General features: G+C 37.2%; 1 protein-coding gene across 2 annotated transcripts in view; it reads right to left on the minus strand.

Moving 5' to 3' along the window:
• LOC114684384 (cytochrome P450 3A13-like) overlaps positions 1–23,449 on the minus strand; it is a 75,155-nt gene extending 51,706 nt beyond the window's left edge. Inside the window, exons 1-4 of one of the 2 annotated variants that reach the window (XM_037198478.1) lie at positions 23,188–23,449; positions 21,466–21,559; positions 13,986–14,038; positions 12,014–12,113 (exon numbers count right to left, since the gene is read on the minus strand). In XM_037198478.1, coding sequence (XP_037054373.1) covers positions 12,014–12,113; positions 13,986–14,038; positions 21,466–21,559; positions 23,188–23,258 — 318 coding nt within the window. In that variant the 5' untranslated portion in view covers positions 23,259–23,449. The remainder of the gene's footprint in view (positions 1–12,013; positions 12,114–13,985; positions 14,039–21,465; positions 21,560–23,187) is intronic. The other variant, XM_037198479.1, reaches the window with a different exon arrangement.
• Positions 23,450–26,589: the final 3,140 nt, after the last annotated feature.

Genomic DNA, 26,589 nt, shown 5'->3' on the forward strand with positions numbered 1-26,589 from the left:
GACTCTGGTTCAATTCTCAGCAACCACTTTAAGTGGTTCACAACTGCCAGTAACTGCAATTCATAGTATCTGATGCCGTCTTCTTTTCTGTAAGTACTGCACACATGCAGTACACATACATACACTCAGGCACACATATGTAATAAATAAAATATGTAAAATTCCTCAAAATTAAATATACATACAACCATCTCTGTAGGATAAAGCTATTATGTTATAATCATCATTTCAATATGATTCCTTCTGTACCAAAATATGTCTTTCTATGTGTAAAGACAGGTAGGAAACCAAAAGTATTCTCCAAGTTAGTATAGAAAATGTAGATTTCTTAGTTGGATTTCCACTGCTGTGATAAAGACAATGAACAAAAGAAACTTCTGATGTAGAGGGTTTATTAATCTTACAACTCTCAGGCCACAGTCTGACACTGAGAGAAGTCAAGGCAGGAACTCAAGCCAGGACCCTGAAGGCAGGAACTAAAGCCAAAAATTTGGAGGTATACCACTTACTGGCTTGCTCAGCCTGATTTTCTCAGCCTGGTTTCAAATACAACCCAGGACTAACTGCCCAGGTTTGGCACCAACCACAGTGAGTTGAGCTCAGTCACTAAAAATTAAGAAAGTGCTCCACAGCCTTTCTACATGTAAACTGATGGATGCATTTCTCCACAGAGGTTTGTCTTGCTAACTAGGTCTAGGTTTGTTTCATGTTGCCAAAAAGCAACCAGCACAACAGGGTACATATAGGAGGGCTGAAGGGTCATATCACTTTGCATGCTGTGAATTTGTTGCTCTGATTAGTTGATAAATAAAATGCTGATTGGCCAGTAGCCAGACAGGAAGTATAGGCAGGATAAGCACATAAGAATGCTGGGAAGAGCAAGGCTGAGTTGGAAGACACCACTCAGAACACGTGATAACATATAGATTTAGAGAAATGGGCTGAGTTTAAGTGTAAGAGCTAATCAGTGATAGGCCTGAGATAATGGCTGAGCAGTTTTAATAAAAATAAGCCTACATGTGTTTACTTGGGTTTGAGCAGCTGAGGACAAGGAGGGACACAAGAAAACTTTCAGCAACAGAGGGCTATAATGGTTAACTTTTCCTTAAACCAGTTTGGCACTTACAAGTATCTTCAGCTTGAGATATTTTGAAAAGAAGTCACATGACACAGTAATCATTAAATTATTACAAATACTGAATGACTAGGTATTATTAGCCTGAGTATTAATTGAATATCATGGAAATATCTCTCCTTGATTGTGTTTACTGAAATATAAGCAAAAGACCACTGTAATTCTCTTTTCCCAATGGAAAGTTCCTTCCACCATATGCCCCTGTATTTGATTCTAACTTGGAACATTTCAATAGTTCTTAATGATATAAATACATGGTAATAGAGGGACAGAACTTTCATACATAACTTAAAAACTACATCAAACAAAATCTTCATCCAACAACTTGCTTTGAAAGAAACCCTGGTTTTAACATTAAGAAACCATTTTAAAATATCTGTTCTCACCTTTTACTACATCTCAACCTTGTGTCTAGCTATTGCAGTAAGGGAAAACGTAAACTAAAAGACATGTTGATTTCATTGGAAATAGAAATATTTCCATATTCAAGTTATGTTATTAACTATATGGAACAAATAAAGATTATACACAAAAAATTAAGGAAATTGAAAGTAACAAAATACCTACAACCTCGCACACCCCAGGTTCAAGGAACATTGTGGAAGACATGGTGAAAAGGCTGCTAGAGCCAGAGGAGCGTCACAAAGGGCTGGACTCTGGGCATGACTTGGGTATGGCTCACATGGACTCACAGATGCTATGGTTATCCCCACTAGACCTCTAGAAGGCCAATCTAATTTTAAAAATCCAGCACAGATGGGAAAGAGGTTCGGATTATCACTGTCCCTATCTGTGGAGCTAATAATAGTAGCAAGGATATTTTCCATGTATATCAGTAACACATCTCTACTGAACATGTGTAGTGCCTGAAGTGCCCAGAAGAGGGAATCAGATCCAATGAGATTGGATTTAGAGATGAGTTTCAGTACTATGTGGATACTGGAAATTGAACCCTGGTCTTCTGTGATAGCAGTTAGTTTTCTTAATGCCTGAGCCTTCTCTCCATAAGCAGCACTGTAAAACTGATAAAATCATGTCATCATCACTAGTGTAGAAACTAATGTTTGTAGCACGAATCTCTAAAGTTCTTATTAATAAAATACTCAGGAGCCAGATATTGGGGTGAATGCTGAAAGATCAGAGAAACAGACAAGCCACAGCTAACCTCACCTCACCAACTTCTCAGCTGATCTTGTTTCCTCAGACTGAAAGCCTCCGAGTCCTCATCCAAATGGATCTCAGCAGAACTGCTGCTAAAAGCTCAAATCCTGGTCCTCATGCCTTATATACCTTTCTCCTTTCTACCACAACTTCCTGTGTTTAAAGGCATGTGTCATCATGCCTGGCTGTTTCCAGTGTGGCTTTGATCTCACAAAGATCACAGTGGATCTCTACCTCCTCTGGAAAGCTAGGATTAAAGGTGGGTGTGCTATCATTTTCTGGCCTCTATGTCTATCTAGTGGCTGTTCTGTTGTCTGTCTCCAGATAATTTTACTAGGATGCACAATATATTGGGGAACATAATATCACCACGACTGTTGTTGCTATGAAATGGAATGTGATGATAATCTAATTGCCTTCTAGATTCTTATGTTTATAACCTCAGATAACTGCTGTCAGATTTGTCTTAGAAGTTTCATTTTACAATGGCCAGAGATTAATATAGAAATTTATAACTAGGCAATGTAAAAAAAGGTGTCTTCAAAATGCTCACTCATAATGTGACATATAATTCACTCACTCAAAGGCTCAGGAGAGATTAAAAAAGAGAGAGGAGCAGATGAAATATAAGGACTGGACTGGAGAAGTTGCTCACTGATTAAGAACATATACTGCTTTTGACAAGGACCTGAGTTCAGTTTCTAGAACCCCAGTCAGGTGGGGAAATTGCCTGTGATTCTAGAACCAGGGGATCCAACACTCTTTTCTGGTCTTCATGGACATTTTACTCATATACAAAAACACATACACATATTTAAATAAATATAAATAATGTTTCTTAAACAATTTAGGATATATAGGAAAGGTAGAGAGTTATAAAAAGTTCACTTCTGGGCACAAAAAGGTCTTTGCACTCTTAAAACCCAACAATTGTGATTAATGGCCCAAGACCATTCACACGATAAGATCCTTCGGCATTCTACCATGGAGAAGGGAAGGGTTCATATTCTGTCTCCCCCTGAGGATTTATAAGTAGGTAGTGGGAACCAGAGAGGAAAGAACCATTTACTTCAGCAGTGTAGAGAGTGATATGGTCTCTATGTTCCTGAAAATAACTCTCCAATGTATGTTCTCTTGTAATCAGTACTTACTAAATTCCCTGGATCACCAAATATTTGAAAGACATTAGAGTAAAAGGAAAAATAATTTAAGAGAGGAAGAGGAACAGTAAGACTGTGAGAGAGACAAGACTAGGTAATAGGAGGTGAATATAAGCAAAATACATATATATATATATACATATATATACATATATATATTCATGTATTTTATATCCATGTTAGCATGTATTCTATTTATTGCAATAATATCATAATAAAATTTATAGTACATACATATATGAAACAAGAAAGGTATAAAAATAAGAATTAGTATCATTACTCATGTGCACATACCCACATAATTTTAAAATTAAAAATAAATCTTATAAAAATAAATAAATAAACAAATAAGTGATACAAAAATTCAACACAGTGGTGCTGTGTGCTTTAAGCTCAGCATACAGGATGGACAGCCAGGTAGACATCTGTGAGGTCAACATCAGCATTGACTACATATTGAGTTCCAAGACTGGCAAAGATACTTTTGAGACAGTGTTTGAGAACAAATCAGCATGGCTTCATTATAAAAGTACTAGAGAGAGTAGGAATGACAGAAATAGACATTAAATTATATAGTTCATATCAAAATCATAAATGCTTTATATTACAAACTCACAGTCAACTTTATCCTCAATGGAGAAAAACTCAAGCGATACCATTAAATTAAATTCAAATCAAGAGTGAGACAGGGCTTTCCACGCTCCCCACTCTTTTTCAATAAAATCCTCAAAGTGCTAGCCAGAGCAAAATAGCAAGAGAAGAAAATTATAGAAAAAAATCAAACTATCCTTATGCAGAATATATATATATGTGTGTGTGTGTGTGTGTGTGTGTGTGTGTGTGTATAATTTCACCAGAAAAAAATGTTGAAATGATGAGCAATTTCAATAAAGAGGCAGGATACAAAGTTAGCTTACAAAAATTAGTAGCCTTTATGTACACCAGCAGGTTGAGAAGAATATCATGAACACATTTTCACTCACAATACCTTCATAGTATATAATAGACCTTGAAATGAACCTAATCAAATAGAGGAAAGAACTCTACAGTGAAAGCTTTAAATCTCAGAAGAAAAAGATTGAGACATTACAAGATGGAAAGACATCCTTTGATTCTGGAATGGTGGAACTGACAATGATAATAAATCATGATAATTCTACCAAAAGCATTTTACACATTCAAGGCAACAGCAAGAAAATCACTACAACATTCTTCACAGAACAAGAAAAATATCTTAAAATCAATATGTGTGGGAGCCCGTTCTCGGGTTCCTCGTGGCTTTACCCAGCAGGTCCGAATAGAGGATGATTAGGACCACGGGCCTGAGTGCAGGTGTCTGAGATGCTCTGCACTTGGCTGTGCTGGGGGAGGAGGTCTTTTGCTCCACCCCTTGGCGTCTCTATAAAAACCCTGGGCCAGAGACAGTCGGGGCCTGTTGGAATAGGTTCCAGGCCCTCTCGAGGCTATCCTTTATTTTCTATCTGTTTATCTCCGAAAGGTTCTCCGCTATAAATCCTTCTAATATTTCCTGCTGATTGCACTCAAGAAAACTCTGGGGAACTGTGAGAGTGGTGGGTAAATGCCCCACAGTATGGCACCTGAACAGGGACTAAAGAAAAAAGAAAAAAAAAGGGACTGAAGAAAAAAAGGGGGGACTAAAGACAAATGAACAGGGACTAAAGACAAAGTAAGAGGGACTAAAGATAAAGGAAAATAATAGTTTTATTATAGAGTTTTTGGTGAGAGTGCTGTCAGCCCTGCCAGTGGAAAGGCATGCCGGTGTTATGATATATATATGGAGGCAGGGGAACAGAGCCACAGACAGATAGCTGAAGCTCTGCATCTGTGGGGGGAAGGAACAAGAAAAATGAGATAGATTAGTGGGAGAAAATCTCTGAAGGACCTATGGAAAAGCTCTGCTGCAAATGATCTTGTTTTTCAGTGACTGGCTAAGGCAAACACAAGCCCCGAGGAAAGTTGCTATCAGAAATGCCAGCCTCAATGCCGGCTAACGAGGCAGGTGTGGTTCTGATTCGGGGGCCAGTGTCTGATGAAGTTGAAATACCTGTTAAAGCCAGCTGAGGAGAATAGAAACCTCCCAATGTGCCATAGCTGAAAATGTAAAATGCTTGTTCAAATCTCCCATTGCAAAAGCAAAAAACTTTGTTCAAACCTCCCAAGCAAGAATTTGTAAGCAAGTCTAGTAAAAGAGAACCAGTTGACTCTCAGACCCGAAAAGAACTATGAGAAATGAATGATATAAGGAAAATGATATGAGACTGATATTATTATGGACTCATATGAGGGAAATGCATTCTGGGAAAGGTAGTTTTTCCGCTAAAGATGGCGACATTGCCCTGAAACACTTTTGTCAGCTCGAAAATACATTCATGGTAAACTTAAAATACAGCCTTTAAAAGAATAAGGAGGAAAGTCGTGTAAGAGTTTAAGTATTAGTTTTAATGAAAGATTGCAAGGATATGGAACTAGGTGCTTCGCGGTTTGGGGCTCCCATGGTAAAATGCCTTATTTACCCTAATAGCTGTGCAAAGTTTTTACGGTAGTTGGATGACAAAAAGCTACCTTTAAGAGCAAACAAGCCACTTTAAAATCTTTAAAATAAGGGAAAGCAGTTTATACACTGAACGTTGTCTTAGATATGAAGAAACTTATGTTGAAATTAAAAAAAAAGTTATTTGCCGTTTGAACAAACTGCCTGCAATGAGTAATTCCTTTGCAAATCTAATAAGGAGACAAGGAAACAGGCATTCAAAAAAGAAATGACTGCTTTATAGACTGGAAACAAACTTCAGAAAATCTAGCTGTCTTACAAAAGAGTTGCTTTACCTGAAAGTTCCTTATAAGAAATAAATGCTAAATATCACAGCTGCTAATAACATCAGGAGTTAAAGCTAATGAAGTGAAAATACTAAATCCTGAAACTCAAGTGAAATGGAAAGATCCCTGCTCGGGATTATGGAAGGGTCCCGATCCTGTGTTAATATGGGGTCGAGGACATGTTTGTGTTTTTTCACAAGAGGAGAATGAAGCTCGGTGGTTACCGGAGCGTTTGTTAAGGAGTGTGGAACTAAGAAAAGTCAGCTCCAATGACATTTCCTATAAAGGAACCAGAATGAAAGTGGCTCGATTAGTATTTCTGAGTTTTGTCACTGGTTTAATGCAAACAGTGAGGAATAAGAGTTCAGAGCTGGGCCGCTTTTGGCTTACTAGCTCCTTTAGAAAAAAATACTTTATATCACCTAATAGCTGTGCAGTATTTGGCGAAGAGCTTTACAGCAGCTAAATACGGCCATTTCACTCTCAGCGTGAAGTGAAGTTTTTCGGTAGAACGAACCAAAAATACTGCTGTAATAGAAACGCTTGTCTGAATTGGGGCATTTAGGGGATTGTTATGAATTTGGGTGAAGGGACAGCCTCTAGTTAAAAAACATTTGCCGCTAACAGTGCATCTCTGCCAGTCCGGAAAGGCTGAGAGAACTGGCAACTTTGGGGTGTGACTTTGTCCAGAGAATGTTACAGTCCCCTAGCAACAAGTATCACAACTCTATAACAACACTCACTAAATCCCAGTGTGGTATAGAAAAGCTGACTATAAACTATAAACTTTAGAAATGATGTACGTACTTCCTGTCTAGTTAAGAGAATCTTTCTAATAGAGATAGTGATAATAATTAAGAGTAAGAAGTAGAAAGACGAAAATAAGATATGAGTTTGTAGAAATTATTCTATCTTGTTAGATCTGTGTTAATAAATCTTTTGGTGTTTGCTAAGTTAAATATATGCTAATAGTAAACCTATATAAGTTTGTAAAATAGATCTATAGAGTTCCTTTAAGAATATAAGCTTGCAAGAAGTATCTAAGGTATCTATGTCTTAAGATATGTAGTAATAAGCTTGTAAGAAGTAAAGATGCTAGTTGTAAATGTAAGTTTAAATAAGAATAAAATGGAATGAATAATAAGAAATATTTGCTAAAGTAGTTCTATAGTTTCCTTAAGGAGTATAAAAATAAGTAGATGTTAATATGTTATATGTGAGTTTGTACAATGTAAATGTTGAATGTGAGTCTAAATGCTTTGCAAGGCAAAAAAAGTTACATGTGAGTTTGTAAAGTGTAAATGTTAAGTGTGAGTCTATTCTTAATGTATATGGTGAAAGAACCCAAGACACAGAAGGTTAGTGTCCCAGTAGACTGCAAAGTAGGCAGTCTGAATGGTTTCAAAAACTCCAGAAGCCGCTAAGAAGCTAAGAATGGTGGACGCCAGAATCAGCACAAGGCATCCGCAGCTGAAATCCGTGGAAAATCGACGCAGCACCGAAAAACCTGAGCTAACATAAAAAACGGTGCGGTTTAGAATACTACTGTACCTAAAAAGGTCTCTGGCTTGAGAATAAAAGTTCAGAGACGCTTGTTTGGACAAAAATTATTAACAGCAAAAAGGTTTGTTTGAAAAATGTCTCTTCATATTTGGAAGTGAAAGCCTGATACCAGAATTTTTCTTGTTTGAACTTTTTGAACTTAAAATGAGATAAAGTTACAAAAAGATTTTGGTTATGGATTTCTCATATTTGGAAGGCTAGTACCAGAATTTATCATTTGAATTTTAAGACTTAAGAAATGAAATAAACACTAGAGATTTCATTGCAATGGGACAATTTTGAGTATTGACCTAGGAACGGTTTTCTGGAATTGGGTTAAATGAAGAAATTTATTTCTACCTAGAATCAAGATGCAGTTTTGTATATGCATATATGCTTTATTAACTGGTGATTCATGAATTGTTTTGTGGAACTGTTTATGTAAAAATGAAATTACTTAAGAAACTGGTTTTGTGTTACAAATGGAACTGTTTAAATGGAAAAGTTTGGGTTTTCTAAATAGGCTTGAGACTTTGCTTAAATTATAAAGAAAAGTGAGAGTTAATATTCCTTAGTCTACGTAATTTAAAAAAACATTTTCTTATTTGAGTGGATTAATGTTAAGTTAGTAAGAAATGCAAATAGGTATACTAAATTTAAAGTGTAAAACTCTTTTGGATGTTTTGCTAAAAGTTTTCAAAGTGATAATGGTTAGATTGAAAATATTGCTTTTCAATATTGGTTTGTAGGAATTGTGTAAGTTTTGGTTCCTCTAATTAGGTTTGAGATTTTGTTTAAAAAATTATAAAGAAAAGGAGGAGTTATGAGATTGAATTATGTTTGCAGAAACCTATTGATATTAATGCACCCTGGTTTTGTGGAGTTAAGGAAATATTTAAATTCAATGTGAATACATGAAAGTTTTTCCTATGTTCTGTTAACAAGAAAATTCAAATGATTGAGTTAAAGCTGTAAGATGGAGAAAATTGTTATTTTATAACTATTTTAAAATAGTTCCACGTGGCTTTACCCAGCAGGTCCGAATAGAGGATGATCAGGACCACAGGCCTGAGTGCAGGTGTGTGATGGTCTGCACTTGGCTGTGCTGGGGGAGGAGGTCTTTTGCTCCACCCCTTGGCGTCTCTATAGAAAACCTGGGCCAGAGACAGTTGGGGCCTGCTGGAATAGGTTCCAGGCCCTCTCGAGGCTATCCTTTATTTTCTATCTGTTTATCTCTGCAAGATTCTCTGCTATAAATCCTTCTATCTAATATTTCCTGCTGATTGCACTCAAGAAAACTCTGGGGAACTGTGGGGGTGGTGGCTAAATGCCCCACAAATATGGAATCAGAAAAGATTCTGGATAGCCACATAAATCCTTAATAATAAGAACAATGTGGGAATAATTATCATTCAAGATTTTAAAATATGCTCTACAGCAGTATTAATAAACAATGTATCTTACTGGTCCAAAAACATATGTGTACACACACACACAGACACACACACACACACACACACACACACACACACACATATATATATATATATATATATACACTTCTCTAGCTATTTGTCCTACTTTATGGATCCAGATTTCACATTGATATATATATATATATATATATATATATATATATATATATATGAAAAAAACAAAAGACTCAAACATGAGTACACATGATTACAGCCACCTAATATTTGACAAAGATTCCAAAAATACACACTGGAGAAAATACAGAATCTTCAAAAATATGCTATGAAACAAGGATATCTCCATGTACAACGATTAATTAGACCCATCTCGATCACCTTACCAAAAAAAAAAAAAAACTAACTACAAAAGGTTCAAAGACCTCAGTGTAAAATCTGAAATGCTAGATATTCAAGAAAAATACTGAAGCAGTACACTAAAAAATACAGGTGTAGTAAAGGACTTCATAAACAGGACTCCATTTGTCTGGAAATTAAGGTAAAAATTTGACAAATATTGCCTCATAAAAATAAAAAGCTTTGTAGAGAAGAGAAGGCAGTCAATTGAGTGAAGGTGAACACTACAAAGTGAGAATCTCTCCCAGCTACACATCTGATAAAGGTTTAATGTCTAAATCTATAAGGTACCAAAGCACAAAGACTCAAGGAAACAAGCAACTCATTTTTAAAATGAGATATGAAAGAGGGCATCATGTCTCACACATTTAACAGCAGCACACCAACAGCAAAGGAAGATGGATCTCTCTGATATTAAAAACAGTAGTGTGGTAGTGTGATTGCAAACTAATGCAATCTGAAAATCATTATGGATAATTCTTCAAAAAACTAGAAATAAATTTACCACATAACTCAGCTATACCAATTCTTACCATTTCTTCAAAAAGACAATATCCTACTCCACGGATGTTTTGCAGACATGTTCATTGATGGTCTGTTCACAATTATTAGGAAATGGAAACAACCTAAATATCCTTCAACTAATAGATAGTGAATAGATAATGAAAATGCAGCATATGTATAAAATGAATACAATTTAGCTGTAAAGAAAATTGAAACCATGCAGTAAATGAGTGGAACTAGAAAATATTATATTGAATGACATAACCCAGACCCACAAAGACAAATACCCCATGTTATTTCACACCTTTGGTTCCTAGCCCTCAATCTCCATATGTGTGTATACAACAAAGACTGAATACAGAAAGGAAGTAACTAAAATGGGGGTGTGACAAAGGGAACCCCTAAGAGGGAAATAGCAGGACACAGGTAATATGAAGGAGAAATGGGGAAAATGGGAGGGACTTTTAACTGGAGAGGGAAGAAGGAGGAAAATACAGGAGAGGAAGAGGGAATGATGAATAACACTATGGATGGTTGAATGACACAGGGATTCAATATTTTATATTATCTAAAGGGAGCTGGGTAGGGAACAGGGGAGGGATGAGCAGGAGAAAACAAATAACATATTTGTATTTTAACTAAAAAGTTTTAAAAGTACCATTCAAAGCTGTTTATACAAGGAGGTATATAAATGTGGATAAATTACATTAGCTCTGTCATCAGACCAAACTGAGTTTGGATGCAAACCACTGACACTCACTAATGAAGCTTAAACACACTGCCAAATAAAATAAATAAAGTAAATAAGTAACTGCCTAGGAAAAACTGGAGGAGAAAGGAAAACACCAACTTTAACCTTATTTATGATTACCAAGCTTCTTTAGGGACTATCGGGTGACATAAGTATAAGGAGCAGGTAACAGCCAGTCTCTGCCCTGAGACAGCAGAGCTGCTAAAATGAACTAGTGACTTCTGCTTTGTGACACCGATTGCACATTATCTGATGACCAAGGTCACATCTGCTCTTCCCCCCTGAGAAGTGACCACCATGAGTACCCACTTAGACAGCAAGTTTGGGCCTCTTAAACAATGGTTGTAAACAAATAAAAGCAGTGTTTTGTTTATCTCTGAGTGCTGAGAATTTCTGCTTGGGAAAGGTTGAAGCCTCCACCTGGACAAAACAGCATGAAGACTCATAGCATACTTTGTAAATTTTTGACAAATTACAGTGAATCCATAAGAATTTCATAATAAAATGTTTGTTCAGTACTGGAGACTGAACTCTGGGTCAGGTTAATCTAACACTGAGCAGCATCTCTAGCCTCTCATAATACTTTTTGTTTGTTTGTTTTTGCTTTTTAAGACAGAGTTCCTCTGTGTAGCTCTGGCTGTCCTGGAACTTGATGTGTAGACCAGGTTAGGCTCAAACTCAAAGAGATCCACATGCCTCTGCCTCCTTGATGCTGTGAGTAAAAGTGCAGCAGCACAGCCTGGCTAATTTTTTTGAAAGATGCAGCTGTTCCTATACCTAGAGTGCAACATAGGCACACTGAGTGAAAACCAGCAACCCTAACTGCTAGATTATGGATTATGTGGGAGCATGATAAAATTTTTAAATGAATACTCACATTTTAATTTTTTTTATTTTTGAGATTATAATGTAATTGCACATTTCTCCCTTTCAAATACTTCCACATACACCTTTCTTCTCTTTTTCTTATTCATGCCTGGTTGTTGAAATAATTGTTATCGAGTACATATATGAATATTTATAGACATATACATACTCCTATATATAACATGTTTGGTTTGTATAATCCTCACATATTTGAAAGAATACCTACTTGTCGATTTGTGAAGTTAGAATAAAATTCTTTCACTAGTACATTCTTGATCATATCCGGTTCTGTGATAACCAGCACAGGGACCAGCCCATTATATATCCTGTATTGGGAAAACAGAGATGATTACATTTTGATCCTGATATTACCCCTAGTTCTATATATACATGCTCCTGTGAACTGAACCTTGGCCCTCTGTAAGAACACCAGGTGTTTACTCACTGCTACTCTATTGCACCTAAGAGCAAATTATTAACAATTGACAAGCAGTAATGTTTCAAGGAATTTTTCCGTGGGGTCAATAGAAATGAAGTACAACATGCCCATGGCCTTGGGTCATGAGGCCATCAGAGCTCAGCAGACCCTGTGATTATTACTGTAGTTTCTGGTGATGAGTGAGAATAGAGAAAGAGGCAGAACCTCTTTCACCTTGCTTGTGGAACATAGCATAGTGATGTCACTTCTTTCGATGCTCTAGACAAATCCCCAGTTAGCTCAACCATCACACAAAATAAGTCCTGAGTTCAATTCCCAGCAACCACATGGTGGCCCACAACTATCTGTAATGAGATCTGGTGCCCTCTTCTGGCCTGCTGTCATACAAGCCATATAAATAATAAATAAATCTTTGAAAGAAAGAAAGAAAGAAAGAAAGAAAGAAAGAAAGAAAGAAAGGAAGGAAGGAAGGAAGGAAGGAAGGAAGGAAGGAAGGAAGGAAGGAAGAAAGAAAGAAAGAAAGGAAGAAAGAAAGAAAGAAAAAGGCATGCACCACCACCACACAGCAAAAATAAATAAATAAATAAATAATTAAATAATTAAGTAAATAAATGAAACAAGCCCAGAAGTCAACAGCATGGTATAACATATCCAACAACTTTTCTTCAAAGTGAGTAGTATGTGTTGAGAGGAAATAATTATATACACTTTAGTTAAAAAGTCAATGTCTTGTATAAATGTAACAAAAATTGAAAAGTAAAAGGAAATTCAATGAAGTTTGGAATCGTAGAACTCTAAGACCAGTAATCAGGAGGCAGAGATGGAAGACAGAGACTTCTAGGCCAATATGGACTCATAGCAAATTCCAGACCTATGTTGGATATATTGAAACCTGGTTTCAAAAAAATTAACAACAGGGCAAGGCCCAGGATGACTCAAACCTACAGAAAGAAGTACAGGCAGGTAAGGATTACTGAGAATGAGAGAAATGGTCTTCCCCAGGGAAGAGAACACAAACTGGTTACCAGTTCCATATGATCAGCTTTGAAAACATATACAAAAAACAGTATGCAGATTGAATAGGTCATAGTTACGAATAGAAATGGACTTATATATACATATAGTCATGTAACAACAATTAATGAAAACCAGAGGATGTATTTGAAGGAGGAAAGGGACAGGAGAAAGGATGCAATTATATTATAATCTCAATCAAAAAGTGAAGTAATAAAAATAAAAAAACATACTTTATACGCACATTAAATTAGACAAAAATAATAACTGGAAATATGCCTATGTTTCCCTTAACCTATCTTTGAAAAGTTCACATTTACTGGAAATAATTTTTTATAAAATTAATTTTGCTTTTATCTAAGTATAAATCAGTATGGGCAGGGGACACTCTTCTGAATTTATGAGCACATATTACATGCATCTGAATTAACGCATATCTTAAAAATTTTTAAAGTTTCAAGGAAGACTATATGGAGGCAGGAACCCTTATAAGACATTGGATTCAAGTAAGGCTTGGTGTTTCTGGAACATCAATGGATGCAGACAAATCATTACCTGGAATGCCCTCATCTTAATTCAGACTGTGGGCAACAACATACTTGTGGAACCCTTGGCAGGACAGGATTTCAGACACTTTAAATCAGGCAAATATGACCCAATTAACTCTGGACTGACAAAGTTCTCTCATGCAGTTTTCTGTCACATCATAACAAATCTGCATAACAGACATTTGCAGAATACTCACCCCCACATATCTCCATACTTTTTATGGCATTCTATATCGTATTTTGATATGCCCTGGGAAAAGAAGAGAAAATGAAAAGTCATTATTTTTCTACCTGTATTGGCCACCAAACTGGAAACGAATTACTCAAAGCCCAGGACATCAGGCTCATTATTTAATTTTCTAAACATGCAATTAATGGAAATCCTTCCAAGTTCTCTGAGAAAAAAAAAACAAGAAAATACAGGAGACACTTGACATAGTGAATTTAAAGGTATTCATGATTTCTTCTCTGGATATTGTATATTCCAAAACTGTTTCTTCTTTATTTAAAGTAGCAGCTGTCTTTATCTTTGGGAGTTCTCTAGTTTTGTCTTGACTCTGAAATCTTGAAACACTCTGTCTTTTCCCCTCCTTGGGTGCCTGAGGGCACCAAGAGTCGGGGAGATTGCCATGACTGTGCAAATTCTATTTGCATCTCACTGCTTACTGCCCCTTTCACTCACTTGATTACTTCTCCAGGATTCAGTATCGTCAGTAAAGTGAAGACAACATTGATGTATATAGCATATTAGATTTACGTAATTGCCTTTCATAATATTAAATGAAAAGAAACAAGAAAGCAGAGGCAAATGAATTTGCCTTCTAGTGTCCCTGTTCAATATGGAAAGATGAGGATAACTGCCTCACATAAAGAAACATAAAAGTTAATGCTTGGTTTGAACTTTCACCTCTGGATCTTGGGGAAAAGTCCATGTAAACATTAAGTGGCAATTGTAATTTTAGTGGATAAAATCCTAAAAACTCAGCTTGGACTCAAACTTTCTATGTATCTAAACTGACCTTAAAATGCTGATCATTCTGAATTTAGTGATTACAGGTGTGTGCCCCTATGTCTAGTTTTTATGGTGCTGTGTTCAACCCAGGGCTTTGTCCATTCTAGGCAAGCATTCTACAGAAGGGAATTCCATATTCAGGTACTGTGAATGTCAACTATACAAAACTATGTCTCCAGGAAGGTGATAGAGCCTAGTGTGTAGAGCGTAGTATTTAGAGCCAGACTGAACTAAGGTATTCTCTGAGATCCTAATGAAATTACAAAGGGAACATTACTTCTGGGTCCTTGTCCAGGAACTGAATTGGCAAGAACCAGTCCAGGGCTAGAGTCAGTTTCTCAAAAGTGTGAATGTTGTAGTTTCATGGAGATTGGACTTTTTTCTAGTCTGTGCTTCAGTCCTAATGCATCTGTGACTGAGGTATGGATATATGTGATCTTTTTGCCAGCCTTTTATGATTTAGTTCTGTGCTAGACTTGGCCATTTCCCTTTTACATGTACCATGTAGGAAGCTTTCTGCTTAATAATCTTCTGATATAACTCATCATTTTATGCAAGACTGCCTAGGCATAGATACATGTCTTCTTTATTTGTCATACACGGTCCTCTCCTGAAACATCTCATCACCTTGACCATTGGGATCCTTATTCCTTCCAGTTCACATAATTCGGTACTCAATACAGGGCTGAAGATAAATAGAAATCACCAAGAATGATTGTTACTGTGCTAAATGTTCAAAAAGAGTCAGATGTGAGGACCTGTAAGAAAGAAAGGGTGAAGGAATAGCTGAGATTAAAACATGGAAAGAAAAGATTCTAAAAAACAATTTCTTTTCTTTCACATGTTTCATTGGCTTCTATTTTGACATGTATCACTATGGTACTTAGATAAATTCTTTACTTTCATTAAAAAATATACCCTTGGTTCCCCAAATAAGGTTCTGTAAATTTAAAGACATGGGAACATGTAGGTGGAAGTTTAAAGACAAAATATCACCTATGAGGGCCACATGAGTTTCCTATTTGGGGATTGTGCTATTGAATTTTATACAAGATTAATTACATCTACAGCTTGAATATGATTCATTTGTAATTCAACACCCCTGTAGATATAGTCAAAATACTCCAATAGAAACTGGGAGACACAAGATAAAATAAAAGGTCACAAAATAGAGATATTTTAGTACCTGAGGAGCAGGAGGTACCTTAATGTCTTGAATTACTTTCACTTCATGATACTTCAGAGGATTAAGAGAAACTTCCTTTTTGCTGGTGAAGTAATAATATTGTCTGAATTGGCTCCTACTTGTTTAACTGAGCCAAACCCCATCCTCCTCAGAACTCTCCTCATTTTCCTTTTAGCCTTCCTTCCTCTAGTTTTCAAAAACTCATGAAGAAAGATCAATGGAAGATGCTACTACATGGTATGGCCAAGAGCTCCAACTTGTGTCAACAATTTATTGCTCAAATCTTACTCACAGTTAGAAAAAAGTACCCTTCTTTCATGATTATTTATTACCTAGGGGATTTCTGTACCGATTGACAATCTAATTATTCAGTTATTTCTCACCATCCACCATCACTTAGAACAGACACAGCTGGAAATTTCCTTGGAGAAATCACATATTAAACCTTTTCTTATTTAGATCATATTATAAAGGGCAGTACCATTTGCCCACAAAGATCCACATGTAACTACTAACATTTATTGATTTTCAAAAGATCTTAGGAAATACGAATTGGCTTATATCTTCCCTGAAACATATTACAAAAGATTTGACTCTCTAATTTTTCACATTAAGAGGAGATAATGACCCCTCTTCTGGCTGACTTTTTTTTTTTACATTTTTTTTCAATTTTCTCTATTAAGAAATTTTAAGCCACGTGGTGGTGGCACATACCTTTAATCTCAGCAATTGGGAGGCAGAGGCAGGCAGATCTTTGTGAGTTTGAGGCCAATTCGGTCTACAGTGCAAGATCCAGGAATGGTGCACTGAGAAACCCTGTCGAGAGAGAGAGAGAGAGAGAGAGAGAGAGAGAGAGAGAGAGAGAGAGAGAGAGAGAGAGAGAGAGAGAATTTTTGGGGAGGTTTCAAGAGAGGGTTTCTCTGTGTAGCTTTGCACCGTTTTCTGGAACTCGCTTTGGAGACCAGGCTGGCCTTGAACTCACAGAGATCTGTCTGCCTCTGCCTCCCGAGTGCTGGGATTAAAGGCGTGTACCACCACCGCCCGGCTGAGAAATTTTGTACTTACTCCACATACCACCTACAGATCCCACTTCCTCCCTCCTTCCAAACCCAGCCCTCTCTCCCAAATCAAGGTCTCCCAAAGGGAGTCAGCATAGCCCGGCACACTGAGCCTAGGCAGGTACTAGCCCCTTCCCAATGCACCAAGGCTGTGCAAGCACATCACACCACAGGCACTGGGCTCCCAAAAGCCTGCCCATGCAACAGGAATGGATCCCAATCCCCCGCCTGGGTGCCCCCCAAAGAGTTCGAGCCAAACAACCTTCTTCCATATCTAGAGGGCCTAGTCCAGTCCCATGGGGGCTCCTCAGGCACCAACCAGTCCACAGTTCATAGGCTTCTACTAGTGTGACTGGTCATCTCTGCATGTACTTCCATCATCATCTCGATGTCCACCAACTGCAGAATCCCTTCTCTCTCTCTCTCTCTCTCTCTCTCTCTCTCTCTCTCTCTCTCTCTCTCTCTCTCTCTCTCTCTCTCTCTCTCTCTCTCATCGATTGGTTTCCAGGAGCTCAGCCTGGGCTGACTCTTGCAACCTAGGAGAACTATAGAATGGATTTTTCTGCCCACTGATGTTGGCTGTCCCTTGACTTATTATTATGAAATCCTTGCTTAGCTTATCCAGAAAACAGGAATCCTCAAGCCCATCAATTTATTCCATAATAAATTGACTTGATAGTTCACCCCTTAACATCTTCACTATTTGATTCACTTTGGGTTTTCACTGACTCTTGACAGGTAGCTCTTTTTGACCTTATGGGCCAGCATTGTACTTCATATCATGCTGATCTTTTGATCTTTTTTTTGTTTTTTTGAGACGGTTTCTCTGTGTGCCTTTCCTGGAACTCGCTTTGTAGACCAGGCTGGCCTTGAACTCACAGAGATCCACCTGTCTCTGCCTCCCAAGTGCTGGGATTAAAGGCATGTGCCACCACTGCCTGGCTGATTCAAATTTTTTAATACTACTTTATAGGAGGTACACAATCCCAGAAACAGATACTGTGTTCCTAGGTGAGAGCACTCTAGGGTGCCTAATGCTATACTTTAAGAAGTAACTCCTCATTTATTGAATGTTTCAGCTAAGTCTTCTCAGAAGGTAAATTTCTTTTGCATTCCCTCAACCTCTAAACTTAATCTGGAAAGTGTAAAGTCTACTGGGCCTGCATAGCTTACACTCCCCTTGGCTTATCCAATCACAAGGGAAGATCTGCCTACTAGAGTATTTACTAATGATATGCTTGTTTACTTTGCAATGCTGATGTTTCACATGTCGTGCCTGGCACCATTCACTTTAACTATATTGGTAGATCATAAATTATTCCCATTTGTTTGTCATTGATGGGACAGTATGACTATGTTCTTCTCATGTGAGTGACTCAAGGATCCACATGAGATCAAAAATCAAGCATCACCAACTCATTCACCATTCTCATCATCCATCAGTTACCCCATTGGATGGACATTTCCCAGAATTTAGTGACTTTCCTGTGCCCTGCTTCAGAATGGAATTCTCCTTGAGTGGCTTGCTCCATGATTCTAAAGTACTTCCTGCCATTGAACAGATGATCTGCAGTGCTGGTTGTATTGTCTTAGTGGTGCCCACCTGGTCTGGATGAATATAAAATCCCAAAATCCTCTCATTGGCCACAACCTGTTTATACTATCTTTAGAGGAAAACATTAGATTTTGAGCCACTGTCCCTGATAATGGGGTGACATATGGGATTATTAGAGAAGATGACCAACCATGGCATATCATTTTATATTTGACCTCACTTATTCTGTTAAAACTCCATAAATCTAACTGACTCAGAATCCCTCTATTAAATAAAAGAGAGTACACTTCAAAATTACATGTATTACTTGTATCCTCACTAGTTGTATAGATGCCTTTGCTCATGGGAGCCTTCCTTTACTTTAATAGTCTTGCTTTGCTATGGTTCCTGTGCAACCTAATAATCCTTTAAGTATGGGGACTTTGGACAACACAGTCTCTTTGAGCTACATTAGGATTTTACTAAAAATATATTTCTGGATTTTATTTTAACTATAATTTTTGCAGGACTTACAGCTCACCAGTCAGAGTCCGCTTCCACAGTGTCCATTGCCCAACAAGTACAAACTGCCCATTTTGTTAAACAGATCCCTTATAATACTTCTGTAGCTTAGATAAACATAGATAAAAAATAAAAACCACAACTAGAAGCTAAGTTAAATGCTCTGAAAATTTGTGTATTGAGCCTGGGAGATACAGTTAAAGCAATATAATGTTAAATATCTTTACAGTGTCCTGCTGGATTTAGATACATTTGTGCTGCTCCTTTAAATTATGATGAATGTGAATGGAAATGGGAGATAATTAAAATCATTTTCAGGTAATATGACAACATCAGAATGTTATTTTAGATTTTGTAACCCTTAAGCAAATAGTTACTGGCATGTGCCATGCTCATTACACATTCAGTTCCCCTTTGAAGCCAGTCAAAGATTTATTACACAACTGCTACATGCAATCTCCTTAACACTGTTAAACACTTGTTCACTATTATCCTCAAATTACTTGTGCTGATAAACCATCTGATAATATAGGAGTAATTTTCTGGTTTAAAGCATTTTTAGGCTCTTAAATGTTTAGACACAAATGACTCATCTGGCCATAAAAAGCAAAAAGTCTTGGTGGGGGGAGTCCTTTTTGAAACAGAGTAATTCAAAGTTTTCTCAGACACCATTGTTAAAGAACAAAAGGTATGACAGTTCTGTGGCCTTTCAGGCACAGATTTGACAAGTTCCTCTCTGGGTCTGGGGTCAGGGCCTCTAAGAAGTTTTGGTTGTAGTTTATGGGGATCCTAATCTTTTCCCTGGGTTGTGGTTATCAGTCACAAGGCAGCTGTGTCTGAGGAATCCTGGGTTCTCTTTCCCAACATTGTCAGACTTAGCTCTCAGCTGACCTTGGCTATTTCTTCATGCAAATAGTGAGTATGTAAGGATCTATGCTGATTAATAAACCTCCTTGGTGTAAGTCATCAGCTTCTGCAAGACCTCCAAGTCTCAGGTCCTGTCTTTTTTTATTTCTTTCCCTTGGTACTCCCTCACAAAACCTCACCTTTTGTGATTCTTATTTTTGTAGCTTTGGGTCATCATAGTATAACCACATCCCTATTAATACCTAGTCACCTATAGATAGGATATCATGGTATATCCAAGTACTGAGTAAGATTATTCTGTGGTCAAATTCTGAACAGCAAGTTTGAGATTAATCTTGTGTACAGGAGACTACTTGAAACAAACAAACAAAAACCAAAGAAGTGTATTTCAAAAACTACATAAGGAAAAGTTCATCCAAAAATGACAAGGAAGTTATTGCTTTTTCAATTGGGAGCAAAGCATGGTATTCCTCATAACTTATGCAATAATTTTGAAGAATTATGATCTAATAAGTAAACCATGAGAATTCAGAAAAGCAAATCTTGCAAGAGTGCAGCCTGCTTGTAGGCACTGCTCCTGCGCAGGAGCTCAGGCCAAGAGTCCAACCTTTAGAAAGCATCCAGAGATGTCTGTGTAAATTCACAGTCCCTATTATATGGGTACATGTATATGTATATATGTATACAATTTTATATATATATATATATATGTATATATATATATATATTTCACACTACACGTATATTTTTCACAGATTTGTCAACTTACGCTTTTATTAGTGATTTTGTATAAATGATTCTGCTTCTGTTTCAAGAAATAAAACTCACAGTATGCTTTATAGGCAACATCATCTAGTCTCCCATATTCCTGCTCTTTAGACTCATGCATAAGGTTGTACCTTGAAGGGAAAAGGAGTAAAGGCAAATCTTCTTGTAGGTAGCAAATGCTTGGCTAGAGCCTTGGAAGTAATAATGGGATTAATCAGTTCAATTGAGGATTCAAGTATGTGTATATTCCCCAAAAGTAACTACATGCTTCCTGACAAGCATGTTCCAGAGATACTCAGCAAGGAGTGTAAATATTATTACTGAACTCAGATGTTAATAAATCACACAGGTTGATGAGGTGCTACTCAGTGGCCTTACATATATTTCTTTAAATACTAATTAAGAATAACTGTACTTTTCTGGAATGTACACTAAAAAGGAAAAAAATATTTGATGCTCTCAAAGTCTACACATCAGCATTTTAGCTTCAGGTCCTAGTGTGCTAACAGCCAGGGTCATCTGCCCTGCCACAAACCTAAGGTCACAAACACATGTCAGCAAAACCCAAGGGTAACCTGGCAATGATGTGGGTGTGACAAAAAATTCTTCCAGCTGAAAGCCTTACAATTGATCCCAATATCCATTAGAATGGATGAACTGACATGGGGTTTAATATTTGTGTAAGTGACACTGTCACAAGAAGCCAAGTAGGGAACCCAACAACACTCACCCTCCTATAGTTAAGCATCGTACCAAAAAAAGGCAGAGGTTTGGGGCCAGGAATCCCCAGCTTCTTAAAAAGTCCATGAGAAGAGGTCCCGTACCTAAAACACGGAGAATAAAGTCAGTCAAATAATGGGGTTGTTATTCATACACATAAATATTAATAATCATACACACACATAAATACACATATTCCCACTTGAAATATAAAAATAAACATATTAATGTCTACATATATACACTAATTCATGTATATTATTGACTCAATATGTATTATATGAGTATATATACATGCATATATGAGTATATATGATATATAAATATATATTATATATATATATATTATATATATATTCTTGGATGCAAATATTGAGAATTACCAGAATTTTTCAGTGAGGTAACAAGTGGGAAGAATACAACATAAAAATTCAGAGAACTAATCCCCTTCATATTCCATCTTACTATAAACTTTTAGTTTAACACTTGATGGTCCCATTCTTTAAGTTAGTATGTAATAAAACTCTATAAACTTGAGTTTGAATGTTGCTAAAGGACTCAATAGACTTAGGAAGTTGACACATATTATCAGTGTGAGTAACCTGCAATGCAAGATCCTCAACATTAGTAAGCAGTGAATAGTGAGGTTGTTCAGAGGGGGAAGATAACCCACCAGCAGAGCCCCAAGACAAGATTCTCTATCCTTTCCTGTTTCTCAGACTGAAATGTGTGCAGAACTTCCCAAGTGCAGTTTTGGGCTGGGAGATGGCTCAGCAGGTAAGAGCATTTTCTGCCCTTGCAGTTGACCAAGGTTTCATTCCTAGCCCCCAAATGAGAGCTAACAACACTATATAATTCCACTCCCTGAGAATCCAATGCCTGGTTTTAATTTACATGGATATCAAGCATACAAGTGATACAGATACATACATTCACGCAAAACATTCATAGGGACAATATAAAAATATATTTTTTAAGATACCAATTTTGGGAGTCCTTTGTTCAGGTGTGGAGTTTTGATGCTACTGTTGTCTTTGAACCATTTATGCTCCTCCAAGTAACCTTTCAAACACATTCCTGTAATAACTCCATAAACTCATGTCTCTCCAGGGTGGACTTTGGAGGAATGGATACATTGATCTGTATTGTGCCCCACTGAGTCAAAGGATATTTGTTCCCATCTTTCCCAGAAAATGCAAAGCACTCAATGAGTTATCCAAGTGAACCCATGCGGCAATGTTCTGTTTCTTCCTAGACCCTAGATGGCACAAAGACAGTTTTCTGTACTTAGATGATCAGCCACAGGAATTTAGTTTACTGTCAGTAATCCAACAATCTCCGTGACAACACTCTCTGGACAGACAGGCCTGAATCTAAATAATCATTATTATCTCAGGTGTAGTTTCCCTCATTGTGGGTTCAATATTCTGCGCACCTTCCTATCCCAATGTGAAAAACTAATGACAGAAAACAAACAAGAGAAACTGCGAACTGTAATCATTTTAAACCTGCTCTGGATTGTCTCCCAATGTTGGACTTTTAACATTACTTGAAAACACTTGGCTGAAAAGCACAGTGAATTAAATGATTTAGGTTACAGGAGAAATGTGTTCAGATGTGGGAGTATGAATTTCCATTGGATTATACCTTTTGATTTTCTAACAGGGAAAGGGGGCCTGAAAATTATTCACCTCTGAGCCCACAAATGGGAGACATCCAATTAATTACTCACAGGTAGAGGAGCACCAGGATGGTAGCCAGAAGTGCCCACGTCTCTGTGGAAAAGTTTGGAATCAGGTCCATTGTTCTTTTCCCTCAAGAAATCTCTCTTTTCCTAGTAGGTTAGGATATGCGGTGTCTTTCTGAGTTCAGGTGTGAATCCGTGAAGACAATCTGCAGGATTTATGTGCTAGGAAAGGGGGTGGAGCAGTCACTAGTGCTAGTAGAAAGATCAACAGTGTATCTTCCTTGGGTATGGAGAACATGAGTGACACCTTCAGTTGACAATTCATGATAGTTTATGTTAAACTACATTTTGACTTCTTTTTAGTTCTTTTCCCTAGGAAATTAATAAATAACTAATCCAATGTTCTTGGTAAGACCAGAGGTCATAGATGTTTGTCAGAAATGCAATAGAGTGATTGACATTACATGTCCTTTGATGTTTATGGGGCTCTCTATATTGCAAAACACATCTTTGAACTCATGCCCCATTTATAAATATATAAACATGTATATTTCTGTGGAACCCTGTGTACCCTAGAAGATAAATGATCACATTATTAACAAAATTGACAAAGAAAACATCATCCCTAGATAAACTAAAATTTCCCATGTATTTCTTTTATTATCGTTTTTTGCAGCATTTGTGGTTTCTGTATATATTTGCCTTACACTTTATTATTAATGGGCATTGCTCACTATTATTTTTGTATTCCCAGTGTCAGTGAAGTGTTTTAAAAATATACTCATAGGACCAGAATATGTTAGTGTCACAAGCCCAAGCTTGAATTTTTCACTTCTTCCCCTGTGCCTTCCCTCTCTCTGTAGCATGTGTGGTTTATTGGTCATCTGTACCTGTGAATCTGTGTGTACCTAATGCTTGTTTATGTGTCCCTAACAAAGGACTAAGCTCTGCATTTATTGGACAGCACAGAAAGCATGGCATGGACAATGGATGAGGAACTCTTTACAAAAATCTTTAGGAGAGTTTTATGGAGGAGAGGAAGTGATTTACTGACTCCGACAAACACTGAAACCCTCAAATACCAAAAAAGTATGGCAAGCATACACTACCATGCTGTATCTTTATGTTATTCGCAACATTAATGGTCGATATTTATTTATAGAGTTGCTTCCAACCTATAGGCTGCTTTCATCAAATGATTACCACAACACACCCATGCATTTACTCTGAGTCAGGGACATAGATGGATATATAATTTAAGATTAAAATTGTGCATTAGCTTAGGTTGTAAAAGCTCATTACATGGGAAATCAAAGGTTAGTGAAGTTGTTTGTGACATTATTGTCTTAAAGGCTTTTTAATCAAAACGATATACAGTAGGGTATCAGCATACAACTTAAGTGATGTCAAGGTACATTATTAAATTAGCTATCAAGTCCAGAAAAAGTTCAGTCTCTATGAAGGTAAGAGACAATAAGACTGTAAAGTATCTAATATTGTATCAATACACAGAAAATATGAAATTGGACATCCAAATTGGTTGGTTAAGAGTAGTTGAAGAGGCTGTGTAGTTCACAAATGACTTGCTTATGGTCCACTAAAGGTTATGCTGTGTGTGGATGACCTAACAGAAGGGTTCACTGACAATGCATGCATGCTCAGCCAATACCTGAAATAGAAATATGGTGTGACACGTATCAATCTGTACTGGTTGAAACTGTCTCGTGTGACCTATACCACAATCTTGATGGGAGAGTTCCAACAAGTGAGTTTTTATGAATCACACAGGACAGGTTGGAGATATGACTCCATGGTTAAGAAGTCTTTGTTCTCTTGCAGAGGACCCAGTTAGGTTCCCAGCACCTACATGGTGGCTATGGTGGTTTGAGTAGGAATGGTCTCCAAAGGGTCATATATTTGGATGTTTGGTCATTAGGGAGTGGTGCTACTTGAGAAGACCAGGAGGTGTGACTTTGTTGGAGGAAGTTTGTCACAGAGGGTAGGCTTTGGTGTTTCAGAAGGGCAAGCCAGGCCCATTGACTCCCTCTTCTTGATGTCTATAAAATAAAATGTAGAGCTCTCAGCTACCATGTCTGCTTGCATGCCTCCATGCTTCCCAGCAAGATGATAATGAACGAAACCTCTGAAACTGTAAACAATTCCCAATGAAATGCTCTCCTTTGTAAGTATTGCCTTGGTTATGGTGTCTCTTCACAGCCCTAGGACATTGATTAAGACAGTGACTCACAACCATCTATAACACCAGATGCAGTGGATCTGACATCTTCTGACATCTACATGCACCAAGCACACAAATGGCACACACATACACATAGGCAGAACACTCATGCACTTAAAATAAAAATAAACCTTGTTTAGAAAACAAAAATAAGGTTATATTTGTGAACATATTTCCTTTTTACACTTTTGAAGTGTCTTGTCTCCTTTTCACAGTAATCCACAGACTGTGTATTTCCTCTCCCTGAAGGCGTGAGACATCTTCTAGTTTGGACTGTTGGAAAATAATTGTGTACACACTCCTAATTTAACTCCAGTGCAACGGTAATCTGTGGGATATTGAGCAACAGGATCAGTGTTATTATTATGTCCAGAGATTACCAAAAACCATACACCAAATCATCCCATTTTTTTACCTACACACCTCTGATTGTTACAAGACACTGGTTGTAGTAGAAGGTTGTGTTCATGGTACAACATAGTCACTTCTTCATCTGCTTGTTTGCTTTCATCTTTCAATTCTTTTGTTGTTGTTGTGTTGGTGGTGGTGTGATGGTTTTGTTTTTCTTTTGCTATTATCAGGTGATGTAACATTTCTAGATTCATTTTTTGTACATTAAATAGTTTTTCCTCCAAGACTCATTAAATAAAATTCATAGTTTTTGCTAAAAATTGCCATTGACCAGGAATCTATGCATAGACTCAATGCAAATGAAATAATGTCATCTAGGGTCTCCTGTGTAGTATGCAGGTTGACTTGCAGATATTCCTTGTTCAGTTTTTGCCTCACATGGGGTGAGAAAGAAGCAGACATGTTCATGCAGTATTGTTCCGAGAACATGCCTAATGCATTTGAGGAATAATCAGAAATATGAAAGAAAACTGGTGGCAAAGAACTTGTCTGCTAATGAAGAGCAACTGAAAATCTTGGATACATTTTGAAAGAAGAGTGGGATTGGTAGCTCAGGAAATCTTGATGCATTCCTGTTTTGTTTTATTGACTTTAACTTCTTAATATGGTTATATTACTGTCTCTGGCATGCAGAGGGAGAAACTGAAGCTCAGTGATTGAAATGTGCTCCCAAATAGCCATAGATTGTAAGAGATCATAACAGACTCTCATATGTAAAAGTAGCATGAAAGCAGGTTGAAATTCTCTTTGGTGCTCAAGTACATCAATATTCAACAGCTGTCATTCTAAAGAAAGAA

This window comes from Peromyscus leucopus, chromosome 23, assembly GCF_004664715.2.
Source record: "Peromyscus leucopus breed LL Stock chromosome 23, UCI_PerLeu_2.1, whole genome shotgun sequence".
Classification (NCBI taxonomy): domain Eukaryota; kingdom Metazoa; phylum Chordata; class Mammalia; order Rodentia; family Cricetidae; genus Peromyscus; species Peromyscus leucopus.